Source organism: Chelonoidis abingdonii, chromosome 3 (assembly GCF_003597395.2).
Source record: "Chelonoidis abingdonii isolate Lonesome George chromosome 3, CheloAbing_2.0, whole genome shotgun sequence".
NCBI classification, from domain to species: domain Eukaryota; kingdom Metazoa; phylum Chordata; order Testudines; family Testudinidae; genus Chelonoidis; species Chelonoidis abingdonii.
In genome coordinates, this window is record NC_133771.1 from 40,848,114 (window position 1) to 40,871,881 (window position 23,768).

Sequence of the window (23,768 nt, forward strand, 5' to 3'; positions counted from 1 at the left end):
TGTACAATTCTCCAAGAATGATATTGCTCCAAAACGTATTGGTTCACCAGCCGTTTTTGATAAACAAGTGGTCATTCAGATTGATAAAATGTAAATGCTGCTATTTTTATATAGCTGTCCCTACAGTTTTCTCTCCATTTCCTTTCCCCAGTCACTTTGCCTTAAGAGTGTTAACCATACCGTGTGTGTGTGTGAGAGAGAGAGAGAGAGAAGCCAATATTGTAATGTATGGTAGCCAATCCTGAAGCTCTAATTACAGTTCTTCTCCCATTTATTCTCTCCTCTCTATATATGATCTGCGCAAAAGTGAGTTTAGGCATATCACTAAAATAATAATCCATCCCCAGGCCATCTCTGACCTTTAATGCAACCCCCACCATCACCACCACTGCCTTAGCACTTCTCTCTTTCCCTTCTAAGCCATTCAGTGTGTCATTGCCAAAATTATGCTCCTTGTTGGTTGATCAGACCATATCATTTCCCTTTTTGAATCACTCCACTGGCTTTGCCCCGGCCCCCATATCAAGATTAAACCTCTCAACCTTGCCTTCAGAGTCCCGCACCACTGTCTGCCTATAGATCTGATCACTTACTCTCTTCCAGTGGCAACAGCCTTGCAAACCCCTACTTTCCATGATGTTCCTGTTCATGGTGGGTCATCCCCGTTCCACTGTACAGTCTCCCCCCTCCCCTGCCCACCCTTCCCATTTCATATACATCATAAAAGCCCACATTTTCCTTAAGGCCTGAAGCCAGGCAAAATTAAATTAAAGATCTAAGGTAACTATTTCCTCTGCACCACCCAGTGCATCTTCTCTGCTTTCTAGGTTGTAAATTTGCTGGAGTACAGGCTGTCTCTGTCTGCTTTATACAGGGCCAAAAGCCCTTGGGACAAAAGGAGAGGGAATGTGGAAAAGCTTGTTCTGCTGTGATTTCTTGTTTGTACCACAGTAATGCCTAGGAACCCCAGTCAGGGCTTGGAGCCCCATTGTGTTGCTATATAGGCACTGTGTACACATAACAAGAGATGGTCATTGTCCCAAGGAGCTTACAATCTAAGTAACTGTATGTTCTTGGCAATTTTTTCTCTGTAAGGGCCTTGTAGGCTTTGATCCAGAGTCCCACAAGGCCAGTGACTTAAAAACTGGTGTAGTCAGTTGCCCAGCTACTTAATTTGTCTTTTAAAACGTAAAACTGAGGTGTGAATTCTTGCAGTTTTTTTCTTTTAAAATCAATGCTCAGCAGCTTTTTGTTTTTGTGGGTATTTTTTTAAAGGAGAAAATAACCTTTTCCCCTCCTTTTAATTTCACTAGGATACAGGGCATCCCTGCACGGCCAATGATCCAGACACCTGTTTCATGCCAGTTTCTCCACAGCACTTCATTGATCTCTTCAAATTTTAAGAGGTGCAATAGCCTTGATTTTGTTTTTATTTTTGGTCCTCTTTGTGAAGAATCATGCAGTATGTATTATGCTTTGTGTGCAATATCTTTTTAAATGTACTTCATACTAAAAAGGGATGCCTAGGAGGGAGGGGGAAAATTGGAGAGGTGTATTCCAAATGCTGTTTGTGTGCAGAAATGAACTGAATAGGAATAAATATCTCCAAAGAAGACACATTCTGTAGAAATGTCTACAACAGACTCTTTTGACTCCAAGAAAGAGTACATTTTTAGTCCTGCCTTTAAATCCATTTTGTACTGATTTAACATTTCATTAAGGCTATTGAGACTTGGGGGAGAGAGGAGTTGGAAGGGCTATTCTTGGAGTGACCAAAAGCAATTTGTCTTAATCCTTCACTCTTTTTATGCCACCATTTTCCAAGTACTAACTAATTTGCACATTTATAAATATTCATCTGATTCCTTTTTGGACTCCTTCATAAATATCAAGTCCATTACCAAGTTGGCATTAATCATTGTGAGTTTGTGTGTGAATAAAATATAGAGTTGTGATTATCTGTTGTTGAACCTCTTATGAAGGAAACCAACCTCTGTACATATATTATGCAGAATATTTATTTTTCTTAAAAGGTATTTTATTAACCACATCAAACCTGTTTAAAGACTTCCTGAATAGTACGGGAGGCTGTTCAGTGGCTGCTGAAGAATGATGGGTTTTTCCAATGGTAACCACAGTCTTTTATTTTGATTTAATTTTTATTTTAAGTTAGGTGTTAAACTGTTGCAGAAAGACTTTTAGAAAGAACACATTACTAAGCTTCAATGCAGAAAATGAGTACAGTGGTGGTATTACATTGTTCTAGTAAATGAGGCTCTGAGCTGGAAATTCTTTGCACTAAAAGGCAGCTTGTTGATCTGGAGCACCTTCTGCTGATTAGCCCCATAGTGACATGAATTCTGCAAGAAGCTATCTTCTTATACTTAGTAAATTACAGAGAAGGGGATGGGGCGCTGTCCAGAGATTGGAAAAAATAATAAAGTTCACAGAGTTTTTTGGAGAGATCATTTACCAACTGTGTAATGTAAAGACAAAATACAAAACATATTATATATCACACTGCTTGTTTTGAATCTAGTTTTGTACACAATGTAATAAATCATGTTTTACCTATTACGCTTTAGTAATTTCTTTTGCATATAGAAATTAGTCCGTTTGAACTTATAGCATTGGCTTCTGTGTCCGTCACCAATACAGGTTAGCATTTGCTAACTGAACTAGAAAAATGTGTATATATCTTCTGTTCCCATAGCATTTTAAAGTTATTTTAACAGAGCCAGAGCTTTAGCAGTAGTGGCTTGTGCGGGAAAGAGAGAATATTTAAGTGCTTGAAAAGAAAAGTTAGCTCTTCACAGTAAGTGAACTATTCTTCCCTGGGTTTAATACTGATGATCTGTCCTTGTCAATGGAGATGTGAAAGGTAACAATCCTTTTTGCCCTAAAGCTTAAATAAATAAAAATCAAATGTGGAGCTCCTAAGACTCTCTCCTTGATGCAGTTGGTTTTGGGGTTGTGCTGATGTTTGTTCTGAGTCTACATTCCAGGCATCCCAAGTAAAACGTTAAAGAAACTGAATCTGATGGTAAAGAAACAAGGCTTACTATTTTTGCATTTACTGGATTGCTAACTCTTTTGATCTTATTGCAAGTCTTGTGACATGTGATGTTTTCCTAAGCCCCAGCTTCTGGAGTCAGAACCTCAGCTTTCATTAAAATTATTTTCTATCCTTAGAGTTGTGGAGAAAAGCTTGAAAATGGGACCAAAAAGGTTCCAACATCAGAGGTCAAATAAGAGTCCTCAAATAAATTTTAAAAAGAAATCTCATGATTTGTAAGCCACTCTCATGAGTGTGGGGGAGGGCAGGGGCTCACTTGTGATTTGTGAGCAGTTGGGGTTGTCACTGTAGTTAGCAGCTCTCAAAGCTCTTTATACACATTATTGAAGCTTCACAGTCCTGGGATTGTAGTTATAGCTTATCCTACATTTTACAACTGGGTCAACCATAGGCAGAGAGAGGTTAAGTGACTTGTCCAAGGACGTACAACATGGCCGTAATAAAGCAGTAGCTCTTGCTCCCAGCTATACTAATGATTCTTTCACCAGGGGTTGGTCTGGCTACCTTAACTTTAACATCTACAGTCCCCCTGGGACAGATAATGGCATGGCTGCCTCTGCTGCCTTATCATACCCTATTTCATATTTAATTTTGTAGTGATATAACCAGTTCTCTTCAACAGTTATCTCAATACCCACAGGAGATCAGTAACTGGCTCAGACTCCATCTGGGAACCTTGAAGTGATGCTGCTTGGGAGAGGGAAACACATCAAACTAAGGTTCACTTCTCTCTCCTTCCATCAAAGACATCTGTTCCGGTTTGCCAAAGTGCTGCAAACTCTGTCCTGCTTGACTCATTGTTAAAGCTTAAGGAACATGGTGAAAATTGCTTTCTTCTACCCTCTAGGACAGAATCTGCCTAAAATTCTCAGTCCATTCAACACTTCCAGAATGGATTGTTGTAAGTTGCTATAGGCGGGGCTGAATGTGGACTCTGGGCGGAGACTCCAGTTGGTACAGAATGCAGCTGCCACCTCCTCTACAGGACAGACCACCATACATACATAACCTTTGGGCTCCAATTACTCCACTGCACCTGTGCCAGTTCCCGCAGCTCCTATTGGCCAGGAATGGTGAACCGCAGCCACTGGGAGCTGCGAGCAGCTGTACCTGTGGACACTCAGGTAAACAAAGCGTCTCACAGCCTGCTAGGGCTTACCCTGATCAAGCCACGAACCAAGTTTGGAAACCCCTGGATTAGCACATTAGCATAAATTATAACAAATGTGCTCTGGAGCATTGCACAGTAAATATTAAATGTTTCACAGTACTTCACCTGCTACAGTACTGCACAGATTGTCTGAGCTCATACTAGGTGGTTACTTTTGTCTAGTGCTTTCAGCTGAGGTTCCCTGTGTGTTAACAAACGTTGAGTAAATCTCATACTCATAGGTTACATCATCACTAGTAACTGTGCACATGTTCATGCATATGGTTATGCCAGAAGCCCCCTATTTTCCACTGCTAACCCCTGGAAACACATAGCTGAACGAAGTATAGGGTGATTGTTACCATGCCTGAGGGATGTATGTAAGGACCCATCATGGGCTGTGGCATGGCCCTGTACGTGTGCCAGGGGGCTGTGTGGATAGAGGCAATGGGCATGTACCTGAATTTCAATAGTCCTCCAATACTCATAATGAACTGAACTCTTTTCTGTCTGTCCCTTACCCTATCCATAACGATCCCTGTTGCCTCATTTTCAACAGTAGGCGCAAGCTGTGCTGACCCCACTAGAACAGTTCTCCACTGCACATCAACATGGAGCCTGTTCTGAGAGCAGCCACCTGGCCCCCAATCAGTGTATGATTGGGGTACAGCATCCTCCACAACTTCTCCTGGAGCAACAGGCTGGTGGAGGTGGGCAAACAGCAGACTCTGTCCCAGGGCTGGGAACACGTGAAGCATGTGAGGCTCTTGTACAGGAGAGTAAAGACTCCAACAGTCACTCTGGGAAGGCTCCTCGTTCATGTCCCTTCTATGATGAGCCGGACCAGATGCTGTCCAGGGCTGCCAGTGCAGAGCCTGAAGTTGCACACAACCTCCCTTCCGCACCACTGCCCAACCCTGCCAGCCTCATTGCTGGGATGCCAGTGGAGGCCAGGATGAGGTGGCAACAAGGACCACAGAGTTGGTCCTTGAAGACTTGCAGGACATGGAGCATGTGATTCTGCCCACTCTACCCAGAGAAACTGGTTGATGAAATCTACATGCACCCCATCCCCAACAAACCTGAACCACAGCAGGACCTAAGGCTGGTGAGTTAGAATGGACTCCCTCACCCTCCCTGACAATATCCCCTCTTGCTCTGGTGCTATAGTCCTGATTTTAAGTCCAGCTCCCCACTCCACTTCCACCTTTACAGGGTCCCTGAGCAAAACCCAGCTGTAAATTAATGATTTTACTGATTGCCAGTTAGCAATTATTATGCATTTTGCAGAAGTAAAGCAGATCAACAAACAATCTTTGTTCATTTCTCAGCCAACATGCAGGCAGTGATGGTCCTGGTTCTGTGTGGATCAGAGGAAGAGGGAGTGGGTTTAGAAAAATCTCAGTTGGGGATAGGTTATTATAGAAAACTTATAGTGGTTTGTCTAAAGTTAGCAACAGCTGTCTTTTTTTCCCTTGGAAGATTTATACAGTTTCAGTTCTTCTCCCAGCCATGCCCGATCATACTGTCCCCTTACAAACAGAAACCACACAAGAATGGAGGCAGGGGTTGAGGTGGCAGATGGGGGTTAGGCCCAGAAAGGAGAAGAGAACACTTTTCGGTTGTCTGAGGAAAAGTTAGTCACAACAGTCCTCTCTCACTTAGACTCAGGAATGGTAAAAATTCTGTTGTCTCCTGTCATTGCCCCACACTGAGACATGCTGCATGAAATGGGGCTGATGCAGCTGAGAGCAGGATCCTAACTGGCAGCTGCATAAACACAAGAGGGTGTCTCTTTGCAGTGGAGAGGCAAGAGTGACCTGGTGCTGACTTGAAATGTCAGGGAACAAAAATAAAGTTGTCTTGTATCTTTTTTTCTTTCTCTGTTTAATTCAGCAGGCACAGGGGCAAGATTTTGTGGTGATGCCAGGGTGGATGAGAGGGGGTGGGTATTATTCATGGTTCATATTTCCCTTTCCATCAAAGCTCCGTATGCTAGCTGAGAACATAGTCTATTTGCAGTTGACTTGCCTCCCAGTTTTGGAAGCATATTCCAGTAAACTTTTGGTGTAGCAGAAACTCCAGCTGCATCTTGAACTTCAGTGGAGGTGCAAATTATTTTGGTCCATTGTTGTAGGTGACTAAACCCCTCCATTCAGCAATATGTAGAGAGGTGCCTGTTAATATATGGGTCTGTCTGTTAGCCTGGAATAGAATTTTGATACTCTGATACTAATGTGTGTAAACAGAGGACAAAGGGCTTCTGCCTAGTCAGATGGAATTGTTAGTACAATGGGAATAGATAAGAGCAGTTAAAGTGTTACTCAGAGCACACTTTAAGATTGCCTCAACTCCTATCTCAAAGCAAAATCAAGCAACCAGTGGGGGGGTGGGAAGGTATAAAACACTAACAGACCAAAGAAATGCCTGTCCCTGACCCGGAGCACAACCTCACGCCTTACCCCTCCCATGGGGTACAAAAGAGGTGGGATGAAGACCCCAGACCCAAAATGGAACATGACCCTAAAATGTAAAGGGTGGGACTCTGGGCATGCATTTCAGGTATAATTGTGCCTCCTGAGGAGGGGGGGGAATGAAACACGGAAACAAGGCTCTGCAGCATCAGAGTTATGGAACACATGTTCGCTGGAAACTAACCCCAATAAACATTGCATTGTCTACACTTCGGCCTTCTGGGCTTCTGCTTTCTGTCCGCATGACAAGAACCAGGGGAGAGTGTGAAGGGAAAGCCCTCTAACATTGCCCTTTAGCAGAAACATCTCTCTGGCATAGGTTTCCTCCACAGAGGTGGAAAGCCACATTTCTTTTCAGCCTGGATACCTTGAAAACATGCTATGTTCTCCAAAGGTTGCCCAGCCTTAAAAAAAAGAAATCGCAAATTGGTAACTTGGAGGGAACTGTCTTCCCTTGAGACACTATAGAAATGTCATAAAATGTTAGTACATGTATCTTACCCTTCGTAGCCTCTTCTTCCTCATGGGCTTTTCCAGCAGCTGCATAGTGGGTGACACTGTTCCTCAGCACAGGTTGACATCATCCTCTGCCTCCTTGCTGTGCCAGGATATGTGAACATATGGCATCTCTGATTTCCCTTGACTTCTGGGACCCAGGATCAACATGCAAGTACAGAGTTTGTAAACCCAGCTTGTCCTGTGCCCACACAAGAGGCAAGCACTTCCTTTTACCTTCACAAACATTAGGGAGAGTGCAGCAAGCAACAGTTCTATGAATGTCATTGGCCACACTGGCATCCAGACCTGTATGGACAGCACCGCTGAGATTTCAGCCTACAAAACTCATATTCCACAATCATTCTGTAGCAATTGAGTTTATAACTAAATTCACTTTTTCCAGCTTCAGTTATGTTGGGGTTTCACAAGCCAAGTTGGAGCAAATATGCAGGATTCCCCCAAAATAACAGTTGGTGCAGACATGCCATAAAAAACCATATCATTTGTGAGACAAAGTTCCTTCTTCAAGTACAATCCTGATCTCCTCAGTACCCTGGCGTCATGAAACTTTCCAGTGTTTCCCACAATGGAACTGATGAATCTGACTCTGTGGTCCACTAACCCTTGCAGAGCGAGTGAATGGAAACCATTTAGGTTCACATACTCACCCCTTTTGGCAGGCACAGTATTGGGATGTGAGCACTATCAATGACAGTGTTTGGAAACCTGATCCTCTGTAATTGAGCTATTTGTTCTGGACCTCTGCTTATGGCAACCACCCATGGGTAGATCCGTGTTAATTGTCTTGCAAACCAGCACAATCCTGACCCTGATAACAAAATTTCCAACTCTGAAGTGGTTTGCAATGGACTGACAGCTGTCTGGTGTTGCCAGCTTCCATACAGCAATAGCTACCCACTTCTGAAACAGTATGGCTTCCCTGAATCGAGATCTCTTGCACTAGAGTCGTGGTGCAAGCTCCTCACACAGTGCCATGAAGGTCTGGTTCCTCATTCAGAAGTTCTGATGCCATGGCTGGTCATTCCAGGGGTCAGGGATGGTGCTCTGGAACAGTCCCTTCAGTGTGACCCTCTTAGGATCTCACTCTTTCACTAGAGTAAGCCACTTTGCTTCATTGCTTCCTTGGACTGAACCTCCACACTTTCATCACCCCTGCTTCACACAGTGAGCTCCCGTCAGTGAGTCCACCTCAAATGGGCACCTGAGAGATACTTCTACACTCAAAGGCAGCAATGCCCTCTGCCTTCAGCATCTGCAGTGACTCTCAGCCAGCGTTGTAAAAGCGGTAGGGTTTGTTAAATGTCTGGAACACAGCCTAGAAAGTCCTTGGTTAGCATAGAGAAAAAAGTTATAGCATGGTCCATTCTGGTTACCAAGGGTCTCAGCCAAGCAGGGACCATCCTTGGCTCCCCCTCTGTCCTCTTTGTTCAAATTCCCAGGCCAGTCCCTGCCTCAGTCCTTTGTTCCCAGCTGGTCAAATGCAGCAGGCTTCCTGCAGGGGGATGGACCATCCATGATCTTTAGTTGCTAAGTAGCAAATGTCCTGGAGATTGGCTTTGCCACTGTCTTCATGGACTCTCTGATGATATGGGCCTCAAACCTCGAGACAGCCAGACATCAGCTACACCTGTGCAGTAGCCTGCCTGAGAGTAAACACCTTTTTTTCCACCCCTTTAGATGGAAAATGCAGGATATAGGGGAAACTGAGGTACACAATATTCATACAAAATATTTACAAAAAAAATCCCCCTCTGTGACAGCAGGGTTCCAAAATGATGTGATCCCACGACACCATGCTGGTTCTCCTGCACCAGACACAACGGTCAACCCTGGGCAATACCAGCATTCACCATCTCTACCTTGGGAACCAGATGAATTGTCATTCACCCTCAAAGTCAGCCACCTTGGATGTGTCAGACATTCCAGCCAGCATGTTGCCGATCATCTACTCCGCTGCATAAACATTTGTCTCGCAACAAGAAGCAGGAGCAAAACCAGATCATTATCCAATTGCTATGTCTTTCACCCAGTTTGGCAGGCGGGGCATGTGAGCAGCAACTCTCATAAGCAAGCATGTGAAGGTCGAGGGGGGACAGTACCAACACCACAAAGCAAAGAAGTTCCTAGAGTGTCTCCTTGTGATGCACTAAATCCTGGGATACCATCCCTGAAATGGTAGTGCTGATGTCACGTGACAGTGTGGACGCAGGCATACATATATACGTAGTGTTATATCCATTTCTAGCACAACGTATGTGGACAAACTGCAGCGGGAAGGGAACATGAGTGAGCATGCATACAGTCAAGTATCCAAGCATGCGTGCCAGTGTCGGCGTAGCCATAGGGAGGTATGATACCTATTTTAAAGATGGGTAAACTGAGCCAGTTAGTAGTAGAGGTAGGGCAGTAAACTAGAACTCCAGGCTCGCAGTCTAACTCTTGGGCCATGCTGTATCTCCTACACAGTCTATATATGTCCTTTCTCTTGTAAAGCACATATACTTGTCTAATTGTCTTTCAGTCATTCTGCTAATAACACTTAGCTAACAAACGGCTTTGAATGTTTTCCCCAATTTTGTTTCTGTATAAGTTCTGTTTAAAATATGATTAAAACTTGCTCAGGCATCCATTTCTAAGGGATTATTGCACTTTATGGGTAGTTTTAACTTTCAGCTCTAAAGCTGTGTAAAAATCGCTGAGGCGCGCAGAAACTGTTACTGCTAATTCTGAGCTTACTTAAAGTTGGACGTATTTAATCTTTATATAGTCTCTTTCTACTTGAATGGTCACTTTTTCTATATTACTTAAAAACTAAGTAATAATGGAGGAAATGTAATTAATTTGCCAAAGTCATACTTCTCTGTTCCCTTACAATGATCAGATTGTGGATCAAAATTCCTCATTCGCAAAGCATTTTTTCTACTTTGCTTTAATACTCTTTCTCCAGACAAGCATGGGGCAGTGGCTGTGATTCTCAGACTTTTTCCTCCTGGGATCCACTAACACCACAGACTCTTTTGTGTACACTCCCCTCCTGAAGTGGATGACACAACTGCCCTGCAACAATATAATACAGTAGTGGACTAAATGAAAAAGTAATATTGTGACAGTAGCATGGAAAGAGAAGGAAAACAAATTTGTTTTAATATGATGCTTGCTGCTGTTTAGGTATATCCTCCCATTTTGTACTTGGGCTGTTTTTCCTCATGTTAAATGTATGGTATTAGGACTGATCTTCTCTCCCTGCTGGGGAGACCAGCGCAGTTTTCCCTCTTGATGGAAGTCATCAAGACACTAACAGTAGCAGCTACCAATACTGACTGGTGTAACCAGGGCTGGGCCAGTTCTGGGATCAGGCTCAACAGACCCTTCCTGGGCTCCAGAGTCAACAGGCTGTACCTAGAGGTGCCTCTTCTTCGAGTGCCCTTCAGCATCCTTGCCGCAACTGAGTGCCTTGCCTGAAGATTTGAAAGGCCCCGGCCTGGAGTCCTTCAAAGACTTACAAAATCTTTTCTTCAGTACCAGTGAGGGTGACCTGCTTATAGACTCGGCTAGACGAGGCAGAGCACTCCTGACAGAGTTGGATGCTCTGAGCAGGAATGTTCTGATGGAGGGCAGAGCAAAGGCTCCATGAGGAAGTATTTGAACCTGGCAGCCCTCACCTTTTTGGAACAAGGTTTCAATCCTCTACCAATGTGACATTTGTCACCTGTATGTGCCTCCCCCAGACATTTAAGGCAGCTAGGGTAAGGGTTTGCCACAGGAGTGACAGGCCTGGAAGCCAGGACAAAGCAGCATTAGTCTGGAACCAGAGCCAGTACCCAAACAGGCACTGGAGACAGAGCTTAGTTAAGAAATGAACTAAACTTACTCTAGTCACTAAACATGTACAAAAACCACTACGCTAGGCTAAACTAACATGACAGGTACTATATAGACACAAGAAGGGAGGGGAAACTTACAAATGTAAAGACCATGGGTCCAACAAACGTCACTGGCGGTAGGAAAGAACTGAGGGAGGCATGGGCAGCGTGGCCTTTTTTGCCTGCGTGCAATGGGGTGAGGAAATAAGGCGGCACTCACACTGCTGAAGGAAAAATTTCTTACAACTGTGCACGAGGTGCACACACACCTACAGTGGAATGGATGTGCAAACACTCAAAGAAGGTGGTAAACTACTGTGTTAAATGATTTCACTTGACATGTAACAGAGAGCCTGTTTGGATATGCGTTTGAGCCTGTATTACAGCTCTGTCTGAAATATGGAGAAATGGAGTACAATTACCATTGTATCAATAGAACATAAAAAGAGCAATCTCCAGTTTTACACTCTCTCTTGCTCCCGTTTCCTTACTCCTCTCCATACCTTCATTCGTGCCTTATGCCAGCACATCCGCTCCATCACTTGTCCTTAACATTCCTTTTCTCCTCCAGACCTAGCTCCCACAATACTACACAGGTGATCTGTTCAGGGCCTCCACCTCAGTCTCAAATATTTAAAATCAGCTGTCAAATCAGGCCACCCACTTTCTATGGACCTGATTCAGCACAATCTATGTAATGTGCCATTCGCGCTGGGTGCAGAATGGCAACACATCCTACATGAGAACACTGTAAAAGCTGAGGGGATGAGCAAAGAATGATGGCTCAGTAGGAATAGTGGGGTTTGTTTTTTTGGTTATAGTCTGTTTTAAAACAAAGAACTGATCCCTCTCCCCTCACCAACATTCCCCTCTCTTCCCTTCTCCATCCCGACAGTGCAACATTGAAGGGAAGATTCTCAGGTTATAGCAACAATATTTTTACGTCCTGCAAATAAAAATGTATGCACATTTCAATTAGCACTTCTAGTAAGTTAGATTTAACAATTTCATAGAATCGTAGGACTGGAAGGGACCTTGAAAGGTCTTCTAGTCCAGTCCCCCGTGCTGAAGGCAGGACTACGTATTATCCAGACCAGTGGTTCTCAAACTTTTTGTATTGGTGATGCCTTTCACATGGCAAGCCACTGAGTGCAACCCCCCCTTATAAATTAAGCACATTTTTTATGTTTAATGCTATTATAAATGCTAAATTTATAACCCTATAGTTTAACATGAGTTTACCTTCTCTCACCGCTATTCAATAAGACTAAAACACACTTCTATCCAATTATTGTTATAAGCAGAAAAGTTTTAACCACTTAGTATTTAACACTATGAGGGCCACAAAGGAACATCAATATTGCTTTTCACAACAGATTTACTAGTGCAGACTTCGCAGCAGACTTGCTAGCAGTTGCTCTCAGTTTCGTAACCCCCATGCAATGATCTTATGACCCCCTGAGGGGTTGCAACCCCCCAGTTTAAGAACCCCTAATCTAGACCATCCCAGATAACACAGATGCCCACTGGCAGCCAAGCTCCCCTCGCTCCCCACCATCCTCACCTGTGGCCCCTGCTGATCAACTCCTCCCCCTCCCTCCCAGTGCCTCCTGCATGCCATGGAACAGCTGTTCCACAGCACGCAGGAGGCGCTTGGAGGGAAGGGGAGGAGCAGGGATGAGCCACACTTGGGGGAGGGGGAAAAAAAGAGGCAGGGAAGAGGCAGGATGGGGGTCGAGCGGGGCCTTGGGGGAAGGGGTGGAGGTGGAACCTGGGGCTGAACAGGGATTGAGCACTCCCAGGGAAAATTAGAAGTCAGCACCTGTGCATGACAAGTATTTGTCTAACATGTTCTTAATAATCTCCAATGACAGAGATTCCACAACCTCCCTGGGCAATTTATTCCAGTGCTTGATTACCTTGACAGATTGGAAGCTTTTCCTAATGTCCAAACTAAACAGCCTTTGCTGCAGTTTAAACCCATTGCTTCTTGTCCTATCCTCAGAGATTAACAAGAACAATTTACCTCCCTCCTCCCTGTAACAACCTTTTACATATTCAAAACTGTTATGTCCCCCTCAATGTTCTCTTCTCCAGACTAAACAAATCCAACTTTTTAAATCTTCCGTCATAGGTCATGTTTTCTAGGCCTTTAATCATTTTGTTGCTCTTCTCTGGACTCCCTCAATTTGTCCACATCTTTCCTGAACATGATACTCCAGTTGAAGCCTAACCAGCACGGAGTAGACTGGAAGAATTACTTCTCATGTCTTGCTTACAACACTCCTGCTAATACATCCCAGAATTATGTTCACTTTTTTGCAACAGTGTTACACTGTTGACTCATATTTAGCTTGTGATCCACTGTGAGTCCCAGATCCCTTTCCACAGTACTCCATCCTAGGCAGTTATTTCTCATTTTGTATGGGTGCAACTGATTGTTTCTTCCTAAGTGGAGAACTTTGCATTTTCTCGTATTGAATTTCATCCTGTTTTCTTCGTATCATTTCTCCAGTTTGTCTAGATCATTTTGAATTTTAATCCTATCTTCCAAAGCACTTGCAACCCCTCTCTCTTGGTATTGTCCGCAAACTTTATAAGTGTACTCTTTATGCCACTATCTCACTCACTAATGAAGATGTGAACAGAACCAGACCCAGACCTGATCCCTGTAAAAACCCACTTGATATGCCCTTCCAGCTTGACTGTGAACCACTAAGAACTACACTCTGGAAATGGTTTTCTAACCAGTTATGCACCCACCTTAGAGTAGCTGAATCCAGACTGTATTTCCCCAGTTTGTGTATGAGAAAATCATGCAAGAGAGTATCAAAAGATATACCACATCTATCACGGCCCCTGTATCCACAAGGCTTCTTACTCTGTCAAACAAACCTATTAGGCTGATTTGACACAATTTGTTCTTGACAAATCCATGTTTACTGTTACTTATCACCTTATTATATTTAGGTGTTTGCAAATTGATTGCTTAATTATTTGCTCCATTATCTTTCCAGGTACTGAAATGAAGCTGACTGGTCTGTAATGCTCAAGGGTGTCTTATTTCTCTTTTTATAGATTGGAAAAGGGAAAATATAGTGCCAGTCCTCTATAACCTTTCCCGTCTTCCAGTGCTGTAACAAGGGCGAGTGAGGCACTTACCTCGCGTGTGCAAAGCAGAGAGGCGCGGCTCTACCACCCAAGTGGGGCAGAGGGCAGGGGGGAAAAAAGCCACGATCGGCGGCAATTTGGCAGCAGGTCCCTCAGTCTCTCGTGAAGGGAAGGACCTGCTGCTGAATTGCCACCACTGCTTCATTCATTCTTTGGCAGCAATTCAGTGGCGGGTCCTTCCCCCAAAGAGGGACAGAGTGACCCGCTACCGAATTGCCACCAAAGAGCCTGGAGCCAGCCCTTGCCTCAGGTGCAAAAAATTCTTGTTACAGCTCTGCCATCTTCTATGACTTTTCAAAGATAATTGCTAATGACTCATATCTCCTCAGTCAGAAATTTATACTTAAATTTCAAGCAAATTACATCTATTTTTGATACATGTTGCAGTTTTGTATAAAAATCTTATTTATTCTGCAGTAATTTTACTAGATCTGTAGTATGAATTTTATAATCCTTTTAAGAATTTAGGGAAATGAAGGTCCTTATCCTATGAAACAACAGTTTACTTCCTAATGGGAAGTGATACTTAATTTGTTTTCCTTTGTTTGCCTCTCTCAAATGCTGGAATGCCAAGTTATTGTCTGAATGTTTAAAAGGTAAACAGTTTACAGGGGTCAACCCGAATGTAAGCCCATCTGCAGAAAGGGGAGGTTACTTATCTCTAACTAAAGGTTCTTCTAGATGTGTGATCTTTCTCTGTATTTCTCTGCCATGCGCCCAGAGCCAGAGCTTTTGAAAGTAGTATCATTCGGCGGTCCATGCATACACCTTTTATATTTCCTCATGGTTTCTCAAGGTGATAAAGGGCAGGGCAAACCAGCAGCATCTCCAGTTCCTTCTCCATCACAAACCTATCAGATCCGCAGCAGAGGGGAAGGAAAATGGGATCAGAATACACATAGAGACTACACATCTCGAAGAATCTCCAGTTATAGGTAATTTCTCTTTCTTCTTCTTCAAGTGATGGTCCCTATTGCAATTCCACTCAGGGTGACTGACGAGCAGTACCTAGATACAAGAAGGATGCAAGGAAAATGATGGAACCATAGAACAGAGGACCATTGTGCTTAATGAGGCATCTGTCGGGGAATCACAAACTAGAGCATAGTGAGAGGGAAAGGTCTGTGCCAAACTCCATGTGGCCACCTTGCATATGTCCGCAAGTGGCATGTTATGGAACACAGCTATGGTTGATGCTTGCGCTCCTGTAAAATGCGCTCATATCCCATCTGGTGGGGAATGCCCTGACAATTGATAGCAGTGTATAATGAACCCTAAGACCCACTTAAAGATTCTCTGGGTGCAAAGGGCGTGTCTTTTAGTTCTCCCCGCTATGGTGATAAATAGCCTGGGAAACTCCAGAATGCCTTTGTCTTTTGTAGGTAAAAGGCCAGGGCTCTATGCACATCGAGGGAATGAAGCCACCATTCCTCATTCAAGGCATGTGGTTTTGGAAAGAAGGTTGGCAGATGGATGGGTTGGTTCAGATGGAATTGGGAAACCACCTCTACCAGAAACTTGGGATTCAGTCACACAGACCTTGTCCATATGGAACGTGGTGAAAAGATGGGGGGGAGGGTTGTCACCAGGGCTCCCGGCTCACTAAATTTCCTCGCTGAGGTAATGGCAATAAGGAGGAGACCTTCATGGAGACCTGAGAGAAGGCAGGAGGCCAAGGTTCAAAGGGAGAGTTCATTAAACAGGTACAAGGACTAGGCTGAGATCTCATTGGGCTGAATGGGTAGATATTTATGTAAAAGGTCATTCCAGAACCAAGTGGTCAAGGGATGGGTAAAAATCAAATGCCCTTCCACTGGTGGATGGAACGTGCTGATAGACCTGAGAGCAAGTCCCAGAGTTTTCAGATGGAGGAAATAGTCTAAGAGCATGGGGATGCCCAGGAGGTGAACCATGTTCATTTGGCCTGATACAATCACCTCGTGTAGTCCTTTCAACTACTGGAGAGGATGTCTTGTGCTAATGGAGGTGTCCCTTCAAAAAACATGCAGTCTGGTGTAGCATCCATGGATCTGGATGACAGTCTGCTGTTGTGTCGTCAGCAACTCTGGAAATGGCTACAGCATGAGCGGACGTTGTTTCAACATGTGAAGAAGAAGAGGGAACCAAAATTGGGAAAACCAGAATGAGAATGACTGTCATTTTCTCCTGCTGGATTTTGTGGAGGGCACGGAGTACGAGTGGTGGTGGGGAAGAAGGTATAGTTTGTCCGGTCTGACTAAATTGACAACCAGAGCGTCATCCAATGAGTGGGCACAGAGTCCTCTCCTGAAGCAATACTGAGTGCACTTGGTGTTGCTGTGAAATGCAAAGAGATCTCTGATTGATGTACCCCAGTGACCAAAAATGTCCATTATTATAGTGTTGTGCAACTCCCATTTGTGGTCACTTGCAAAGTTCCTGCTGAACTGCAATCACATTCTTGGTGCCTGACAGGTAGGCTGCTGACAGAAGGATATGTTATTTGATGCACCATTCCCAAAGGTGAATCATCTCCATTACAGCACTGGAGGCCTCGTGCCTCCTTGTATGTTTATGTCGTATATTGTGGTGGTGGTGGTAGTATCTGACATGTCGAGGATGTGGTGATAGAGAATAGTTGGTAAGAAAATGTGGCATGCTTTGCGTACTGCCCAAAGTTCAAGAATGTTTATGTGCATCCTAGCCTCTCACATGGTCCAGGTGCCTTGTGTCATGTGATCTCCAATGTGAGCACCCCAGCCTGAGAGTGACGCATTCATTATGGACTGTCATGGTCAGTGAGGATGAGAGGAAGGGCATCCCAGAGCAGACATGATCTACCATCAAAGAGAAGAGATGACTTCTGGTGAATATTGAGTATGATGTTCATTGACTGGTACATAAGGGAATTGACTCTTTGCAGCCATAGCTGTAGACAGCAAAGGTATATGCGGGCAAAGGGCATGACATATGTGCACACTGCCACATGACCTAGGATGGAGAGTCAGGTCCTGGTTGAGACAAAAGGGTTGGAGAATATCAGGGCTATTTGGTCCTGCAGTTTGTTCTTTGACAGATAAGCTTGTGGGGAGGTCGAATCAATGTGAGCACCTATGAATTCCAGGGGCTGAGCAAGGTGAAAAGTTGATTTTTTAACATTGATGCTCACTCCTAGGAAGGAGAGGAGAAGAAGAAGCTGTGAGATTGATGCTCGAGCTTCCTGTTTGGGCCAGACTGCCAGCAGCCAGGTATGGGAAAACAAGGATTCCCTTATGTCATAGATGCATCGCTACCACAGAGAAAACCTTTGTAAAAACTTGTGGGACAGTGGTAAGTCTGAATGGGAGAACCTTTTATTGGAGGTGTCAATGCCCCACTTTGAACCTCAGGAACTTTTTGTGGGTCGGATGTGTGTCAGTGTGGAAGTTGGCATCTTGCATGTCGAGAGCTGAAAACCACATGCCCTTTTCGAGTGAGGAACAATGGCTGCAAGCATGACCATACAGAATTTCAGCTTGCTAATTCAGCAGTTGAGGTGTCAGAGATCCAAGATTGGTCTGCACTGGGTACCAGGGAAGAGTTGGAAAAAACCCTATGCCTCAAAAGGCTTCAGGGACTGGCTCCACTGTTCCTCTCTATAGAAGTGAGTCTACCTCTAGGTTAAGAATACTGTTGAGAGAGGGATCTCTGAGGAGGGTTGGAATGGGATATGTGGAGAAGACGTCATCATAAACCTCTAATGTAGCCACATCAAATGACATCCAAGACGCACTCATCCATTGTTATAGCTCTCCAAGATGGTAGAAAGTTTGAGATGACCCTCAAAAGGTGTGGCATGTAGAAGCACTGGTGTACAGAGTGGTTGGCAGCTCTCTAGGCATCATTTTTGCAATGACTAAGTGTGTTCTGCAGAGGTCTCCATTGCCGGAACAGGCGGACAGGCTCTGTGTACCTTAGGGTCCTTCTGAGGAGGTTCATAGGCCCATTGGTGGTAGAAGTGAGGAGTTCCATAGCATTGGACTGGTGGTGGGTGATAAAGTTTTCTCCTTGGTGCCAGTATATATATGCCTACGGTGGTTCTGGAGTCTTTTAGAGAGTGAAAAGAACCATCAGTTTTCTGGTCGAAGAGGTGCGATTCATCAAAGGAAGGGTCCTCAGTTGTGTTCTGCGCATCTCTAGGGAAACCCGAGGAGTGTAGCCAGGATTCCCTCCTCATGACAATTCCAGTCACCAATACATGCGAGGACGTGTCTCCTGAATCAACTGGAGCCTCAAGTATATACCTGGCAACCAACTTGCCCTCTTGTAAAATCGTTTGGAATCGAGTATGATCTGGCAGAGATGGCTTATCTGCAAATTCCTCCATCCAGCCATAGTTTATAAAGTCATACTTGGCCATCAGTACCAAGTAGTTAGAGATCTGGAACTGTAGTCCACCCAAGAAGACCTTTCAACCCATGAGGTGCAGTCTCTTATCCTACCTGTCTGCTGAAGTAAAGTGTGAGTGGTGTTTGGATTGCTCTGACACAGCCTGTATCAACAAGGAGTTAGGGGGAGGATGTGAAAATAGAAATTTTGACCCCTTATGGGGGGACATAGTATCTTTCTCAACCCCCTTTGAGGTTGGCGCACACATGGCTGGGGTATGCCACACACTGTGCACTGATTTAAGAATGGTCTCATTGATTGGCAGAGTCACCCTTGCCAGTACTGATGCATTCAGAATGTCTAGTGACTGAGGCTGACGGTCTTGCACCTCTTCTAGTGGATCTCAAGAGCACTGGCTATATAGCAGCTCTTGAAACTGTGAGTAGTCGTCTGGTGGAGAGGAAGGTATTGATGACATGGCAGCATCTGGAGACAACGAAAGGAGTCTCTCCAGATCCGGTGGTACCATCAGAGTTGGGCTAATCAGTGCATCGTCTAACCCCATTTCCGAATGTCTACCAGACAAAGTTTGTGGGGGCAAGATGATGGAGTCCTCCCAAGTTGAACAGGACCACTCTGGAAGTGAATACTGAGGCCAGGAGCTCCACTATGACCAACCCACAAAAACAACGAGGAGTCTGGTGGCACCTTAAAGACTAACAGATTTATTTGGGCATAAGCTTTCGTGGGTAAAAAAAACCCACTTAAGTTTATGGCCTCAACCCACGAAAGCTTATGCGCAAATAAATCTATTAGTCTTTAAGGGGCCACCAGACTCCTCATTGTTTTTGTGGTATAGACTAACACAGCTACCCCTCTGATACTTATGACAAACCCAGTTGATCCTGCTGTTGCTGATCCTGTGATCAAGGAGCTGGGTACCAGCTCTGTTGCTCAGGCAATGTGGGGAACTGCTACAGGGCCACTGGAACCCATCAGTAGCCGTGCTTCCAGAATGTGAGCAGTGAGCTATGCTGAATGTTTGTATCCTTAGAATTGGAGAAATCAGAGACCTCCACTAGAGGAAGCCAACAAAGCTGTCAGAATCATATTCAAATTACAGCAGTTGATTTTCATCTGTATTCTTTTTTCTCAGATAGAATGGATTGATTTAAATCAAAATGATTTAAATCCTGATTTAAAATCAGCAAGCAAGAAACCTTTGATTTATGAGGAGATATTAATAAGAAGATTAGGATATTTCAGTTTAGAAAAGAGGACCAAGAGGGGATATGATAGAGGTCTATAAAATTATGACTGGTGTGGAGAAAGTAAATAAGGAAATGTTATTTACTCCTCCTCATAACACAAGAACTAGGGGTCACCAAATGAAATTAATAGGCAGCAGGTTTAAAACTAACAAAAGGAAGTATTTCTTCATAAAGCGTAAAGACAACCCGTGGAACTCTTTGCCAAAGGATGTTGTGAAGGCCAAGACTACAACAAAGTTCAAAAAGAACTAGGTAAGTTCATGCAGAATAAGTCCATCAATGGCTATTAGCCAGAATGAGCAGGGATGCAAAACCATGCTCTGAACTGTCCCTACCCTCTGTTTGCCAGAAGCTGTGAATGGGCAACAGGGGATGGATTACTTGATGATTACGTGTTCTGTTCATTCCCTCCAAAGCACCTGGCATTGGTCACTGTAGAAACACAGGATACTGGGTTAGACGGACCATTGGTCTGACCCAATATGGCTGTTCTTACGTAAATAATTTTAATCTTTTTTTGCATGTGTATTTGAATAATTTTCCTAAAGAAAGGTTGATTCTTGTTGGTTGGTAACCATCAAAATGTGTTGATTTGAAACTACATATATAATGTTTACTTTACAGTAAACTTGGTACTTTCTGCTAACCAAGAGGACATACCATGTATACAAATTTATTTAAGCTATTATATAGCATAACATACATATAGAGAGTCTTAATTTTTACAATTTTGTATTATGTTATAAAAATGGTAAATGATGCATTTCTTATTTATTAGATGATTAATTTTTTATTTGTGATTTACGTCAAGCTCCGTTTGGATAGAAATTGGAGTTCAATTAAAAATGTATAAAAATAGCATTTAAAACTTTTGTTGAACTATCTTAAATGCGCTGGATTCAAAAGAATGGTTTGCATTTAAAGCTAACTCATTCTTTACACAAAAGAATGTACCTGTAGGTAATGAATCTAGCTGATTATTTCTGGTCAACATGTCCTGCGAGACTTTAGAACTTGTAAATCTCATCCCCTCTGTCATAAACAGATAGCTAAGGGTTAATGTCTCTTTCACCTGTAAAGGGTTAACAAACAACACCTGACCAGAGGATCAATCAGGAAACAAGATACTTTCAAATCTCAAGGGAGGGAAGTTTTGGGTGCGGGTCGTTGTTCTGTTCTGTGCGCGTCTAGGCTCTGAGGGTGATCACACTATCTCAGGCTCTTTAATCTCTATTTCCAATTTGTAAGTACAGGTAGAAGACAATATAGGCTTTTACATTGTTTTTTATTTTGCAAGTGTGTAGTTTGCTGGAAAGTTTAAATTGTATTATTTTTTATAAGGCTGTTTATTTATTTTTTAGTTAACAGACCCTGTAATCTTTTCATCTTGATTACAGAGACAATTTTTATGTCTTTCTTTCTTTTATTAAAAGCTTCTTTTTAAGACCTGTTTGATTTTCTTTCTAGTTGAGGCTCAGGGGATAGGAATCTCTGTGCCAGGATTACTGTCTCTCTGGGGAAAGACTGGGGGGGGAAAAAGAAGGAGGGGGAAGGTGAATTGTCCTCTCTGTTTTGAATTCAAGGAGTTTAGATCAGTAATCTTCCAGGGTAACCCAGGGAGGGGAAGCCTGGGAGGAGGTAAAGAGGGGGAAGGGAAGTGGGTTATTTCCCTTGTTGTGAGACTCAAGGCAGTGAGTCTTGTGTCCCGGGAGGTGTTTGGGGAGACCAGAGTGTACCAGGCACTGGAATTCCTGGTTGGTGGCAGCGCTACAGGATCTAAGCTGGTAATTAAGCTTAGAGGATTCATGCAGGTACCCAAATTTTGGACGCTAAGGTTCAGATTTGGGAATTATACCTTATGACACCCTCACAACTAGTTTTTATTTATAGACTAGAAGAGGAAAACAAGCTTTCCTGCTTTTTCAACTCCCAATCAGTTTCTTAACTTTAAATGAACTGAACTACCTGAATAAGTGAAATGAAGATATTGTTATCAAAAACTGGTTTACACTTAAAAAAACAGAAACACCACACACACACACACACACCAGATTTCATGTGCTTAACCTGTCCATTAGTTTGGCTTGCTTTAAAACTTTGGCAGCAAGCAGATGTAAGCTAGGTTTAAATGAGTTCTCCCCTGACAGCTATCTGGGAGGAGAAGAGACTTCAGGAGCAAACTATATTTACATGAACACACCTACTTTGCATAGGTGTCCAGCAGACAGGAGCTGTGTAGCTCCAAGTGATCAAATTTGGCTGCTGTTGAGTTACAAATCACTTTAGTACTGAATGAAGGGGTAGTGACATTTTATCAATGTTATTGTCTGTATTATATAAATAAGGGGCACAGAACTGTGCTTAACCTGTTCTAAATGAAGGGGTTGTCCTCAGCTGAAAGGGCGATTAAGCCAGTGGCTCGAATACCAGACTCCTGTGAAAGTAAATTATGAGGGGTGGGGACAGTGAGCCAGGAGGAGTGGGCTCTGTCCAGGTGTCCCAGGTTTGGTTTAACCTGTTCCTTCCCACTTTTCAAAGATAGAGCTAAATAAGCTCCGTTAGGAGCCTTTTGTTATTTTAGGTACTCCAAAGATCTGACTATCACTTGTAGTGGGACAGTGTTTCTGCCCAGCTTAAGAGCTGACTAGCAGAGGTCACAGCAGAGAGGCTGGTGACAGAAGGTGATCAGTGAGTGGAATAGGGAGGCGGCAAGCAGAGGGAGCTGCTGACAGGGAGCCAGCAGAGCAGAACGAGTGGCTGGCAGGGTCGCCAGCCAGAATAAATGCTCAGAGCAAGCAAGGTGCTTTCTTTCCTGGATGGGAGGTGAACTCACACAGATGTGCCTCTGAACCCTGGGTCCTCGCTGATCCAGGAGAACCACTGTGAGCGGGGTATGGTGAGGGAGTAGAGGGGCACAGAAAAGGAACTTTTGGTTGTAGAACTCAAGAATATGAGGCAGAACGCACTGCCCCATGCACTCTGGGGTGGGTGTCCCATCACAGTTTATGATTATGAATCCTGCTTACAGCATTTTCCCTAATTAATGTCTGGTGACTTCTCTCCTTTCATTAAAAGTTTCTTTTCTACTCTCAGATTCTACGCTTGTGAGTGGGGAAGTATTGTCTCTCAGAGGTGCCCAGGGGTGCTGTGTAATTTTCCTAGGTTACTGGGTGGGGGCTTGAGCTGGTTTTGTGTTGTATCAATGGAAAGTTTTTTGTTTTTTATTTTTTAGCAAACGCAATTATAAACAGTAATAATTTTTTTTGGCTTCAGTTTATAAATACACTAAAGCTATGGGGTTTTTAATAGGTAAAATGTTTATTAATTTTTTATTTTTATTTAAATGTTAGATATTAATACAAAAACACTAACTATAAATTAGTTGGCATACCAGGAGGTTTAATTATTTTAAATATTACAATAAATTTAATTTACATGCATTTTTTAATAAACTTAACAAAATTTAATATATAAAAGCCCATACTTTATTAACCAATCCAAATGCTTAAAAAAAGTACTATAAATGTTCTCACGTCTATTTAAACACCAATCTACATTCTTTATTAATACAAAATCACAACAACTTCTCACACAATTCTCTTCCACTCGACTCACACAATCCTCGCTTTTACAAATCTTGCATTATTAAAATTATAGCTAGCCTAAATCTTACTAACAAAAACTATCTTACATTAAAATCCCCTACAAATTCCTACCAGTTCTTTCGCTACTTCCACACCCTAGATATTGAACCTGGCCCTGGTTGCTGCTGGTTCCACCTGGCAGAAGAGTTACACAAGTACTGCTTAATTTTTTAAAATATTTACATTAATGTAATAGATTAAATTTAGGCTGTAACACAGGTTATCGATTTCAAAAAATAGTTTAAAATAGATT

General features: G+C 43.3%; 1 protein-coding gene across 5 annotated transcripts in view; it reads left to right on the forward strand.

Moving 5' to 3' along the window:
• Nucleotides 1-4,250, forward strand: part of FBXO25 (F-box protein 25) — a 68,690-nt gene extending 64,440 nt beyond the window's left edge. For 3 of the 5 annotated variants that reach the window (XM_032782673.2, XM_075063702.1, XM_032782668.2), the window contains one exon: nt 1,314-2,577. In XM_032782673.2, coding sequence (XP_032638564.1) covers nt 1,314-1,403 — 90 coding nt within the window. In that variant the 3' untranslated portion in view covers nt 1,404-2,577. Of the gene's footprint in view, nt 1-1,313; nt 2,578-3,698; nt 3,902-3,923 lie in introns of those variants that run through there. The other 2 variants (XM_032782670.2, XM_032782669.2) reach the window with 2 other exon arrangements.
• The last annotated feature ends 19,518 nt before the right edge of the window (nt 4,251-23,768 follow it).